At 44.4% G+C, this 12,673-nt stretch overlaps 1 protein-coding gene across 1 annotated transcript in view; it reads right to left on the minus strand.

Moving 5' to 3' along the window:
- LOC128065403 (E3 ubiquitin-protein ligase RNF213-like) overlaps positions 1-12,673 on the minus strand; it is a 118,221-nt gene that overhangs the window by 60,552 nt on the left and 44,996 nt on the right. The window contains exons 15-19 of the mRNA XM_052658592.1: positions 10,247-10,414; positions 4,088-4,177; positions 2,961-3,083; positions 1,962-2,142; positions 242-415 (exon numbers count right to left, since the gene is read on the minus strand). Of these exons, the coding sequence (XP_052514552.1) occupies positions 242-415; positions 1,962-2,142; positions 2,961-3,083; positions 4,088-4,177; positions 10,247-10,414 (736 nt within the window). The remainder of the gene's footprint in view (positions 1-241; positions 416-1,961; positions 2,143-2,960; positions 3,084-4,087; positions 4,178-10,246; positions 10,415-12,673) is intronic.

Consider the following 12,673-nt stretch of genomic DNA (forward strand, 5'->3'; position numbering starts at 1 on the left):
TCCCGTGTCAGTCAGTAGGAATAAAAACAACCAGTACTCTAACGTGGTCAGTATTTTATCACTTCCCCTAATTTTCCTGAGGATGAGAAGCCCTAATCCTCCCCTGACAACTTCCTAGAGACAGAAGCCATCAGAAAGATGACAAAGATCAGCTCTCCTTTAGACACACAGGCAAAGAGAGACGCTTCTGAGCTCCTAACTCCTCAGGAGTCTGAAGTCCACATCTCAACGTGACACTTACTTAACTGCCAGATGTAGAGGAAATGATCCATGCGTTCTAGGATCAGCTCCAGGTGCCCAACTACAATTGTTCCACTGATGAGGTCATTTGTAACTTCTGTGAACACAGAGTCCGCAGTGGCCATCAACTTCTTGCCTTCCTTGGTAATATTTGCTAATATCTTCTCGTTCGTTCCTGACCAAGTTAAGAAGAGAGTTAAAACAGTAGGCATCCCACTTCCTTCCCACATTAATGCATTTCCAGGAACCTCCTATTGCTCTGCCCCAACTTTCATATAATAAAGCAAAGTCATTCTGTATTCCCAGGTATATTTCTCACATTCTTTAGAGGGCAGGATTTTCAAACATAGTTTAACCACCAGAAATTTCCTTTCCCAGTAATATTAGGATCATACATTTGGGTCATGTCATTAAAAGCAAATATAGAAGCTTTATTCATAATTGCAAAATCTTGGAAGTACCCAAGATGTTCTTCAGTAGGTGACTGGACAAACTGTAGTCCACCCACACAACTGAATATTATTCAGTGGTTTAAGAAGTGAGCTACTATAAGGAACCTTTGATGCATATTATTAAGCAAAAGGAGCCAGTCTGAAAAGGCAACAGAGAGTATGATTCCAACCAAGTCCCTTTCTGGAAAAAGGCACAACTGTATAGGAGAGAAGAGGGAAGGGATGAACTGCTGGAAAAAAGGAAGTTTGAGGGCAGTGAAGCTCTTCTGAAAGATATGGTAATAGTGGATGCACAACATTAAACATTTGTCAAAATCCACAGAAAGTACAGGAGCAAACCCTAATGTAAACACTGGACTTTACTTATTCATAACATCAATATTGGCTCATCAGTTATAACAACGGTACTGAAGCAAGATGTTACTAACAGAGGAAATTGTGTGTGTTGAGTGGGTAGATACGGGAATACTCTGTACTTTCTGCTTAAATTTTCTGTCAGCCTAAAACTGCTCTAAAATATGAGGTCTGTTAATTTAAAAGACACAAATGGAATATTTTCAAGTGAGTAGCTTTTAATAGACAACAACAAAATAAGAAGAGCTTAATCAATCTTCTTATTTGATAACTACAACAACTCTGGCATGAGAGGAACTTGGGTTGTTTTTTTTTTAAGACTGTCTCAGTAATTAGATGAAATTGACACTCAAAATAATCTGTGGTGCTTTTCCATTAGATCTGAACCTATGACTCACACATAAACCTGAATATAACATTTTTAGGGCAATACACGTTTCCCCTCTTTGGTCACAAACTCTGGGGTCATGGAGGGTAGGGGTGGAAGAATCAGGCAGTACGTAGTTTTTGCTACGGTCACCAGTACTGGACTGGACATTTACATGGATCTCAGAATAAGAAAGACAGGGCTTTAGATACAGAAACACTGGGTTTGGATTTCAGTTCTTAACACTTATTATCGGTGAGACCTTAGCTAAGTCACATTACACTCTCCACCTCAGCTCTTGGTCTGAGGTTACTACGTCAGCCCAGTAGCTGAAGTATAACAGTTTATTCCATCAATGGTGGCTTTCAGTGTTAGTTCTCAATTACAATACAAGATACTCTGAGCTTTCCTGGGTCTGTCCATCCAAGCCACTTCTTTTGGCAAACATCAGAGCAATCTAACTGACTAACAGGTCAAATACTCTGCCGCCACTCTTGAGTCAGGAGGTGCCACTGGACAGATGTTCCCAGCACCCTCCATGAACATACCATATAACTTGAAGAGGTGCTTGATGTCTGGCCATGTGAGCAGGTGCTTCAAAACCCCACCCAAGTCCTCGACAAACTCCCCTCTACTTGTTGGCCAGGACTTGGTGATCACAGCAGACACAAGGTTGCCACATTTTTGCAAGTCATTATAAGAGATTTGCCCAAGGATACTGGTTTGAGGCTATAAAAACATGAATAAAGAGAGGGATATTTAGAAGGTTATATGGTTGATTTACTTTTTAATAAAGAAGCAAATTACCTACCCAACAGCATTTCAGAAGTCTCTCATAACTAGTTTTACAATGCCTCAAAAAGCCAAAAGAGTAAATAAAATACTTCACTTTTCAGAGGGCATTTCCATTTTCCTGTCCACTGTCTCCTTAAGACTGAACACTGGGGATGTGGAAATAAGTAGCCACAGACAGATACTGACACAACCCACAAATTACCCCCCTTTTCTCTCACTCAGTGCCATTTTTCTTGGAAATTTCACATTATTAAAAACATCAAACATAATACAAGTAACCATTAATACTGGTACTTTGATATTATTAACTGTAATTATTTTAAAGTTGCCTACAAACAACACACACATTTTAATTCTCTTCCTAAGTGAATTGATAAAATCTTTTCAACTCTAAACATATTTCTTCCATAATGCTTTGTTAACCTTTGGGGTCTTTCACTGCATGCTAAGCAAGCGATAAAACCAAGGGTAAGTGAGTGGCAATGATAATAATGAGGCATTTAGGAAAAGCCTGCAAGATTGCTGAAGGTTACATGTGAGCTGCTATGCTGCAAAACAACAGCAGGAAGCTGAGCAGCATTTCACAGAATGGGTAGAGAGTACTGGATTTCAGGGTGGGGAGGGGTTGCCCAGAGCCCATTCTTTGCTTGGGTGCAGAGTCTCGATCCAGCAGTGCTTAATAGCCTTTGGCTGGTGAGGTCAGAAAGCAAGTATGCATCCAAATGCGGTTCCGAGTGGGAAAGGTTGTTCACCTGGCAGACCGAGCCCACGGCTTCAATGGCACACTTCTCAAAGCATTTCGCCACACTGTCTTCTGCACTTGTGGCATCCCAGTTAAAGTTGCAGAAGGCAGAAATCTGGGAGAGAGGCTTCTCCTGCAAGACGGGAAGATGAAGGTTAGGGGTGCGACACTCTCAGACCCTGTGCAATGAAAACACCCTAGTAATTCCCACTTTCCTAGTGTTGTATCAGCTCCCCATTACTGTGGCCTTCTTCCCATCCCATGAGAAGCATGTCCTCCCTGCTTCTGACCATTAGACCAAAAAGGCCAAAATACCTACTTAGCAGAAAAAGCATCCGGCACAGCAGCTTGCAAAAATCAAGTGAAACTGAAAGTGAGAGTCGCTCAGTTGTGTCCGACTCTTTGCGACCCCATGGACTATACGGTCCATGGAATTCTCTAGGCCAGAATACTGCAGTGAGTAGCCTTTCCCAAGGGATCTTCCCAATCCAGAAATCGAACCCAGGTCTCCTGCATTGGAGGCAGATTCTTTACCAGCTGAGCCACAAGGGAAGCCCAAGAATACTGGAGTGGGTAGCCTATCCCTTCTCCAGCGGATCTTCAGGACCCAGGAATCAAACCGGGGTCTCCTGTATTGCAGGCGGATTCTTTACCAACTGAGCTATCAGGGAAGCCCGCAAAAGACAGGTAAACTTTTTAAAAAGATTTCTTCCTTGCTTCTCTTTTCCTAAAAAGACCCATTTAACAATTACATATAAGATTCTCATGTGTTTTTAAAAAGCTGAATCTTCTAGGGTCACAGGCCTCAGTTAAAAATGGAGAGCACTCTTGTGTTTTCCCCCAGTTGTCACTGGGTTTAACAAGGCTCTTGTTACCAACAGGCCACTTAGAGCAAAAAGCACATAGGCTTAGTTAGTGCCTATTAGAACTTCACACAAGCCAAGGATTCCCCTGGTGGCCAAAAACTGTGCCCTTATTCTTCTCTGGGATACCATCTGTGGTCAAACTATTAAGGCTGAATCAGAAACAGAGTCACCTGAACCCAATGCCCTGTCCATTCAAATGCAGTCATCACATGTACTGGCCAGTCCATGTGGTCTGGTTCCAAAAAGAACATCATCCCCTGCCTTTCAGTACCTGTTTGAGCCTCCCTGCCATGTCCCCCAGCAAGGATTCCTTCCAGTCATACTCCATGGGGAAGTTTATTTCCACCAGTCGCCTCCAGACCTGCAAAATCCACAAGTAAGGGACAGCCAGTAAGACAGCTAGATGCCACCGTGGAATTTTATGAAAGAAGACAATTATGGTGAGACAAAGAGCACAGTGCTTTGAGGACACATGGGTTCAGACTCATTTTTGTCCAGTTCTCCGCTGTATCACTGGTAAGTCAGGGCAACCCACTTTAGCCTTATAAAACAAAGGGTCCTGACTGGACCAGGTCACCACTAAGGTCCACTACTGCTCCTCATCCAGAAAGGATTTCCCTCCATTGTTTTCATTTCAAAAAATTTCAAACTTAAGAGAAAGTTGCAATAACAGCATAGGGACACTCATACCTTCAGCTAGACTCCCCAACATTTAAAGTTGGTGCTCTATCTCCTTCTCTTCTGTGTTCCCTTTAGTCTATCTAGAAACAGGCATTGTCTCTGCTGAACCAGAGTTGCAGATGCCATGCCCCTTGGCCCCTAAGTCCTGCGCAGGCATTCCCAACCCCATGGCCCTCCTGCTACACACAGTAGTAGAGGTGTCACTCTGAGGCCCATTCACTCAGGGTGACATCTTCCTCATCTTTCTCCCTGCCGACATTTTGCCATTGTTCACTAGTCAACTGACTGGGTCCAGGGTCCAACTGAGGGACACATGGCATTATCATGTCTCCTTTCTAGAGGAGTTCTCCTTTTCTTTCTTCCTTTATGACAGCGAAAACATTTTTTTGCTTTCCCATTATGGTTTATTACAGGATACTGAAGATAGTTCCTTGTGCTATATAGTAGGATCTTGTTTATCTGTTTTATACATAATAGTTTGTATCTGTTAATACCAAACTCTTTAATTTATCCTTCCCCCACCTCCTCTCCCTTTTGGTAACCAACAGGTCTATTCTCTATGCCTGTGAATTTATCTCTGTTTAATAAATACGTTCATTTGTGTTTTATTTTCAGTTCAGTTCAATCACTCAGTTGTGTCCAACTCTTTGTGACCCCATGTACCGCAGCATGCCTGTCCATCACCAACTCCCGAAGTCCACCCAAACCTATGTCCATTGAGTCAGTGATGCCATCCAACCATCTCATCCTCCGTCATCCCCTTCCCCTCCTGCTGTCAATCATTTCCAGCATCAGGGCTTTTTCCAATGAGTCATTGCATCAGGTGGCCAAAGTATTGAAGCTTCAGCTTCAGCATCAGTGCTTTCAATGAATATTCAAGTTTGATTTCCTTTAGGATTGACTGACTTGATCTCCTTGCTGTCCAAGGGACTCTGAACAGTCTTCTCCAACACCATAGTTCAAAAGCATCAATTATTTGGCATTCAGCTTTCTTTCTGGTCCAACTGTCACATCCATACATGACTACTAGAAAAACCATAGCTTTAACTATACGGACCTTTGTCGGTAAAGTAATGTTTCTGCTCTCTAATATGCTGTCTAGGTTGGTCACAGCTTTTCTCCCAAAGAGCAAGCGTCTTTTAATTTCATGGCTGCAGTCATCATCTGCAGTGAATTTGGAGCCCAAGAAAAGAAAGTCTGCACTGTTCCCATTGTTTGCCCATCTATTTGCCATGAAGTGATGGGACTGGATGCCCATGATCTTAGTCTTTGGAATGTTGAGTTTTAAGCCAGCTTTTTCATTCTCCTCTTTTACTTCATCAAGAGGCTCTTTAGTTCCTCTTCACTTTCTGCCATAAGGGTGGTGTCATCTGCATATCTGAGGTTATGGTATTTGTGTTGTATTTTAGATTCTGCATTTAAGTGATAGTATTTGGTATCTGCCTTTTTCCACCCGCCTTACTTCACTTAATATGATAATCTCTAGTATGATAATACTCTTCTGGCCATTACTCATTTTGATATTCAAATTGCCTCAGATTTGGCTAGTAAGAGCCCCCGCAGGCTAGGTTCTGTTTCCTTTTTTTTCTTTTAATGTAATAATCTTGGGTTTCACCAGATGGTCAACACCAAAATCAGATTGATTATATTCTCTGCAGCAAAAGATGGAGAAGCTCTATACAGTCAGCAAAAACAAGACCAGGAGCTGACTGTGGCTCAGATCATGAACTCCTTATTACCAAATTCAAACTGAAATTGAAGAAAGCAGGGAGAACCGCTAGACCATTCAGGTATGACCTAAATCAAATCCATTATGATTATACAGTGAGTGAGAAATAGATTGAAGGGCCTAGATCTGATAGATAGACTGCCTGATGAACTATGGAATGAGGTTTGAGACATTGTACAGGAGACAGGGATCAACACCATCCGCATGGAAAAGAAATGCAAAAGAGCAAAATGGCTGTCTGGGGAGGGCTTCCAAATAGCTGTGAAAAGAAGAGAGGTGAAAAGCAAAGGAGAAAAGGAAAGATATAAGCATCTGAATGCAGAGTTCCAAAGAATAGCAAGAAGAGATAAGGAAGCCTTCTTCAGCGATCAATGCAAAGAAATAGAGGAAAACAACAGAATGGAGAAGACTAGAGATCTCTTCAAGAAAATTAGAGACACCAAGGGAACATTTCATGCAAAGATGGGCTTGATAAAGGACAGAAATGGTATGGACATAACAGAAGCAGAAGATATTAAGAAGAGATGGCAAGAATACATGGAAGAACTGTACAAAACAGATCTTCATGACCCGGATAATCACAATGGTGTGATAACTCATTTAGAGCCAGACATCCTGGAATGTGAAGTCAAGTGGGCCTTAGAAAGCATCACTATGAACAAAGCTAGTGGAGGTGATAGAATTCCAGTTGAGCTGTTTCAAATCCTGAAAGATGATGCTGTGAAAGTGCTGCACTCAATATGCCAGCAAATTTGGAAAACTCAGCAGTGGCCACAGGACTGGAAAAGGTCAGTTTTCATTCCAGTCCCAAAGAAAGGCAATGCCAAGGAATGCTCAAACTACTGCACAATTGCACTCATCTCACACGCTAGTAAAGTAATGCTCAAAATTCTCCAAGCCAGGCTTCAGCAATACGTGAATCGTGAACTTCCTGATGTTCAAGCTGGTTTTAGAAAAGGCAGAGGAACCAGAGATCAAATTGCCAACATCCGCTAGATCATGGAAAAAGCAAGAGAGTTCCAGAAAAACATCTATTTCTGCTTTATTGACTATGCCAAAGCCTTTGACTGTGTGGATCACAATAAACTATGGAAAATTCTGAAAGAGATGGGAATACCAGACCACCTGACCTGCCTCTTGAGAAATCTGTATGCAGTTCAGGAAGCAGCAGTCAGAACTGGGCATGGAACAACAGACTGGTTCCAAATAGGAAAAGGAGTACGTCAAGGCTGAATATTGTCACCCTGCTTATTTAACTTATATGCAGAGTACATCATGAGAAACGCTGGACTGGAAGAAACACAAACTGGAATCAAGACCAAATATCAATAACCTCAGATATGCAGATGACACCACCCTTATGGCATCAAGTGAAGAGGAACTAAAAAGCCTCTTGATGAAAGTAAAAGAGGAGAGTGAAAAAGTTGGCTTAAAGCTCAACATTCAGAAAACGAAGATCATGGTATCCAGTCCCATCACTTCATGGAAAATAGACGGGGAAACCGTGGAAACAGTGTCAGACTTTATTTTGGGGGGCTCCAAAATCACTGCAGATGGTGATTGCAGCCATGAAATTAAAAGACGCTTACTCCTTGGAAGAAAAGTTATGACCAACCTAGATAGCATATTCAAAAGCAGAGACATTACTTTGCCAACTAAGGTCTGTCTAGTCAAGGCTATGGTTTTTCCTGTGGTCATGTATGGATGTAAGAGTTGGACTGTGAAGAAGGCTGAGTGCCGAAGAATTGATGCTTTTGAACTGTGGTATTGGAGAAGACTCTTGAGAATCCCTTGGACTGCAAGGAGATCCAACCAGTCCATTCTGAAGGAGATCAGCCCTGGGATTTCTTTGGAAAGAATGATGCTAAAGCTGAAACTCCAGTACTTTGGCCACCTCATGCGAAGAGTTGACTCATTGGAAAAGACTCTGATGCTGGGAGGGATTGGGGGCAGGAGAAGAAGGGGACGACAGAGAATGAGATGGCTGGATGGCATCACTGACTCGATGGACGCGAGTCTGAGTGAACTCCGGGAGTTGATGATGGACAGGGAGGCCTGGTGTGCTGAGATTCATGGGGTTGCAAAGAGTCGGACACGACTGAGCGACTGAACTGAACTGAACTGAATAATCTTAGATGAATAGAAATATTGCAAAGATAGTACAGAGAGTCCCAATTAACCCGAGTGCTAACACTTTACAGTTGTGAAAACCAAGAAATTAGCATTGATAGATTATCATCCAGAGAAGGCAATGGCAACCCACTCCAGTACTCTTGCCTGGAAAATCCCATGGATGGAGGAGCCTGGTAGGCTGCAGTCCATGGGGTCTTGAAGAGTCGGACACGACTGAGCGACTTCACTTTCACTTTTCACTTTCATGCATTGGAGAAGGAAATGACAACCCACTCCCGTGTTCTTGCCTGGAGAATCCCAGGGACGGGGGAGCCTGGTGGGCTGCCGTCTATGAGGTTGCACAGAGTCGGACACGACTGAAGTGACTTAGCAGCAGCAGCAGCAGATTATCATCACCAAAGCCACTAACTTTATTTGGATTTCACCACTTTTTCCCACAATCATTCTTTTGCCCTCCAGGGTATAACCTAGGATATCACCTGGGTCCTGTCTGCTTGTGAAATGTCACCATTTGATTTCAGGTACTTTTACTTTATGGTAATACAAGGTGTTTCAGGCTGGCCTTGTACTTCTTCAGCCCCACCTTTAGAATCTGCTGTTCTTTCCAGAAGCACAGGGGTTTTTCTGTTTTGTTTTTTAGAGGGAATGGCATTTAGAAGCCATGGCTGGGTGTGCTCACAGACCTGGGTGTCACCATCTCTAGGCCCTTTCAGTGGATGGAGCTAGGAAATGTTGCTTTTTACATCATGAGTTCACACTACACTTCTAGCTCTTTTCAAACCATAGGCCTCCTTTCCCCTCCCCTGCTCCACATGTTCCCTCCTCCAATGAGAAAGAGCCCAAGCTTCCAACAGCAGCAACCCTTGTGTCCATCTGCCCAGCCTTACAGTATACACAACGTAGCTTCAGACTTGCCACACTCATTCCACTGCCAACCACAAAACTTCCAAATCAAGTTCAAGATTTATGTATATTTTCTCTGTTTTGACCTTAGACTCTGTCCCTGTGAGGGTGAGTGGTCAGAGTTCTGGGCTCTGAAGTGAAGGGTTAGTCGCTCAGTCATGTCCAACTCTTTACAGCCCCACGGACTGTAGCCCACCAGGCTCCTCTGTCTATGGAATTCTCCAAGCAAGAATACTGGAGTGGTTGTCATTCCCTTCTCCAGGGGATCTTCCCAACCCAGGGATCAAACCCAGGTCTCCTACATTGCAGGCAGATTCTTTACCATCTGAGCCAGAATACTGATGCTCTGGGCTCTGGGCGTTCAGATCAATGATCTTCTACCCTTGGTGTGGACAGGTAATATGTCTGAATAAGGCTGAGATGTAGTGAGAGTTATCTGTTTTTGTTCATACACAGTTTCAGTGATGTGATTTTATGATGATCTCATTAAAGTACCACTGGAAGACAACAGCCTAAGTCAGAAGGCCACTTGTTCGGTTTGTTCGCGGCACTTTCTAGAACTTTTTCCTGGAGCCAATAGTCTTTAGGCCCTTCCTCCCCCTCCTCCCCAGCACAGATTCTGTCCACATCTCAGTTTCTGGAAGCCTCCCTGCCTCACAACCTTTTGGGTCTGATTTCTCATTTCCTCACGTTCAGATGCTGCTCAGCCCAGTTTGCCTTTCATGGAGGCCTTGCTCTCATCTTATTTTCTACTGTCAACATCATAACCTGACCCATAACCTCAGCACAGCATCAGACATGAATCTGCCCTTCCCCAATGGCCACCATGTCCCAACAAGCTCTGTCTCCCCATCCCACCGCCTCACCACTGCTGTGGGGACCACAGTCCACCCGCCAGGGAGCCCATGCTCTCAGTCCTGTTAGGGGAGCAGCTGTCCATTCCGCAGAGGAAACCCCTGTGTCCCCTGCACTGGACTTGCTTACCTCAATCTCCTTGCTGTAAGCAAAGGTGACGACAGGTGAACCAGCCCAGAACATGCTCATTTTAAAAATTTTCCGAAGCCAAGATTTTGTAGCAGCGAGGGTCCCCTGGAAGACCGTTTTTACTGAATTCTTCTTTCCAGTTTCAATTCCGGGCCCTCCTGCTGAATCCTGTCACCGCAAGAGAGAGACGGAGTTGAATCGACCCCACATGGCAGACCCAAAGGATCATCCAGATACTTTTCCACCTGCCTCTGTGGCTGACGCCACCTATGCACACAGCAGAGTCTGCACATTCACAGCACTTTCATTTCCCCGGTGCTTCAGGTTCACTCTGGGGGCACAGCATGGGGGTCGAGGTAGGAGAAGCAGTGGCATGGATGTCCCCTCAAGTGACCCCAGGCAACTATAACAGAGGTGATGCCGCCTTGCCAACCAGTAGACCTCCTGGTCTCTGAGCGGAGAAAGGCTGACAGACAAGGGAGAAGGGTGCACCACAGGCTCAGAGCTTCCAGCAGCTCAGAAAGCCAAGCTCGTGTAAACCCTGTCCCCGAGTGACATGCTAGGGCCAGGAGGAAACCCAAATCCCTACCCTGGTGCTCTTTCCTTGAGGTTCTCCATTCATTCCCACCCCCTGAAAAGCCCCTTTTCCTGGGGGTCAAGGGCTCTAGGGATGGGGATTCCTCTTTCCTGCTCTCCTTTCTCATCAGAAGCATCTTTACCACAAAGTGGATAGAGCCATCAGCCCCACTTAGAAAGAGGACTCTCCCAGTTCTGATGTGTATTCTCCTTTGCTTCAGCTGAGTCCCACTGATTGTGTAAGTGCCAAGGCCCCCCAAACTGGATCTGCTGGTGTCACTCCCTCCTTCCAGAGATGGTTGGCCCAAGGGCTAGAGACATCATAGTGAGGAGGCTGCCCAAGGAGCTGATTGCTAAGTGGGAGACCAGTACAATCAGTAAACAGGGCAAGTAACAAGATAGGAAAGGCACATAAAGGGTGCTGGGGACTTCCCTATAGCTCAGATAGTAAAGAATCTGCCTGCAAAGCAGAAGACCCAGGTTCGATCCCTGGGTCAATAAGATCCCCTGGAGAAGGAAATGGCAACCCTTTCCAGTATTCTTGCCTGGAGAATTTCATGGACAGAGTAGCCTAGTGGGCTACAGTCCATGGGGTCGCAAAGAGTCGGACACAACTAAGCAACTAACACACAAAGGGTGCTGTATCCAGTCTTGGGTGTGTTTGTGGGGGCAGGTTCTCCCCTGAAAGATTCAGGGAGCTCTGGGCAGAGTGTGAGGGGTCGGCTGGGTTATGTGTGGGAAGGGGTACAGCTATGCTGGGAGAATAGCACACAGGATATGGGTAGTGTGGGCCAGCAACAGTTCTCAGCTGAAAATGGGACATGCTGGCCCAAACTGAAAGTCATCAAATGGGCCAGCAACTTCTCCAGTGATCCAGAAACTTTAGCAGGGTGTGCATGCCATCTGCAATCTGGCCTAGCCTAGACCTAGGCTCTATCTCCAGCCAGGCAAGTGGGAGAAACACCCAGGGCACCTTATGGCCATTCCAGTTTAGTATGAACCCACGGTGCTGCAATTACGTGCTCACTGGACTGCCCCCTCCTATGCATCCCTGCTGCCAGGCACCTCTCTTCTCCATCTGGCTGTGCCCTGCAACCAGCAGATGATGGGCTGTAAGCGAACAACCCAAGCCTACAAATCTTCCCTAGAACTTTTGCCTTTGCTCCTTGTTTTTCTCCACTTGATATCCTGTCAATCCTATCAACCCTTTATATTGGCACATAACCAAAAGCGTTCAAAACCTCTTCATATACTTTGGTTTTATTTAATTTCAGTTTTGCAGAGCTTTTCGTTTTTATGGCACAGGTAGAGAATTTGGACCAGACTGTGGTTACACTAATCTGAGATCCCAACCAATGTTCAAGATAGTTATTTCTGCAGGGACATATACTGGAACTAACAAATTTCACATTTCTTGAACACAGTTTATCGAGAAGTTGGCACCTGCCTAGGATGGTTTAAATAATATCCACTTCAGGAAAAAGCAATCATCTTACCAATGTTTATTTTTAAATGTTCCCTTGGTATTTTTTTAAAAAAGAAAAGTGAAAAGAAACAAAGATAAAATACACACTTAATTATATCACTAACATCACAGTTCTGACTTGTCAAATGGTCGGTCTAAATAGAAAATCATCTATCACCTTCCTGTGGAAGCTCAAACTCAACCGGGTGAAGACCACACAACAATGGGAATAAATGAGCTGTAGACACATGCAACATCACAGATGGATCTCAGAGATGTGCTGAACGGTGAAAGCCAGACACAAAAAAGGACAGAGTTCCAAGACAGGTAAAACTAACTTGTGATGGTAGTAATCAGAAGAGTGCTTACCACTGGGAGGTGTGGAG

The sequence above is a fragment of the Budorcas taxicolor genome, chromosome 19, assembly GCF_023091745.1.
Source record: "Budorcas taxicolor isolate Tak-1 chromosome 19, Takin1.1, whole genome shotgun sequence".
In the NCBI taxonomy this organism is placed as follows: domain Eukaryota; kingdom Metazoa; phylum Chordata; class Mammalia; order Artiodactyla; family Bovidae; genus Budorcas; species Budorcas taxicolor.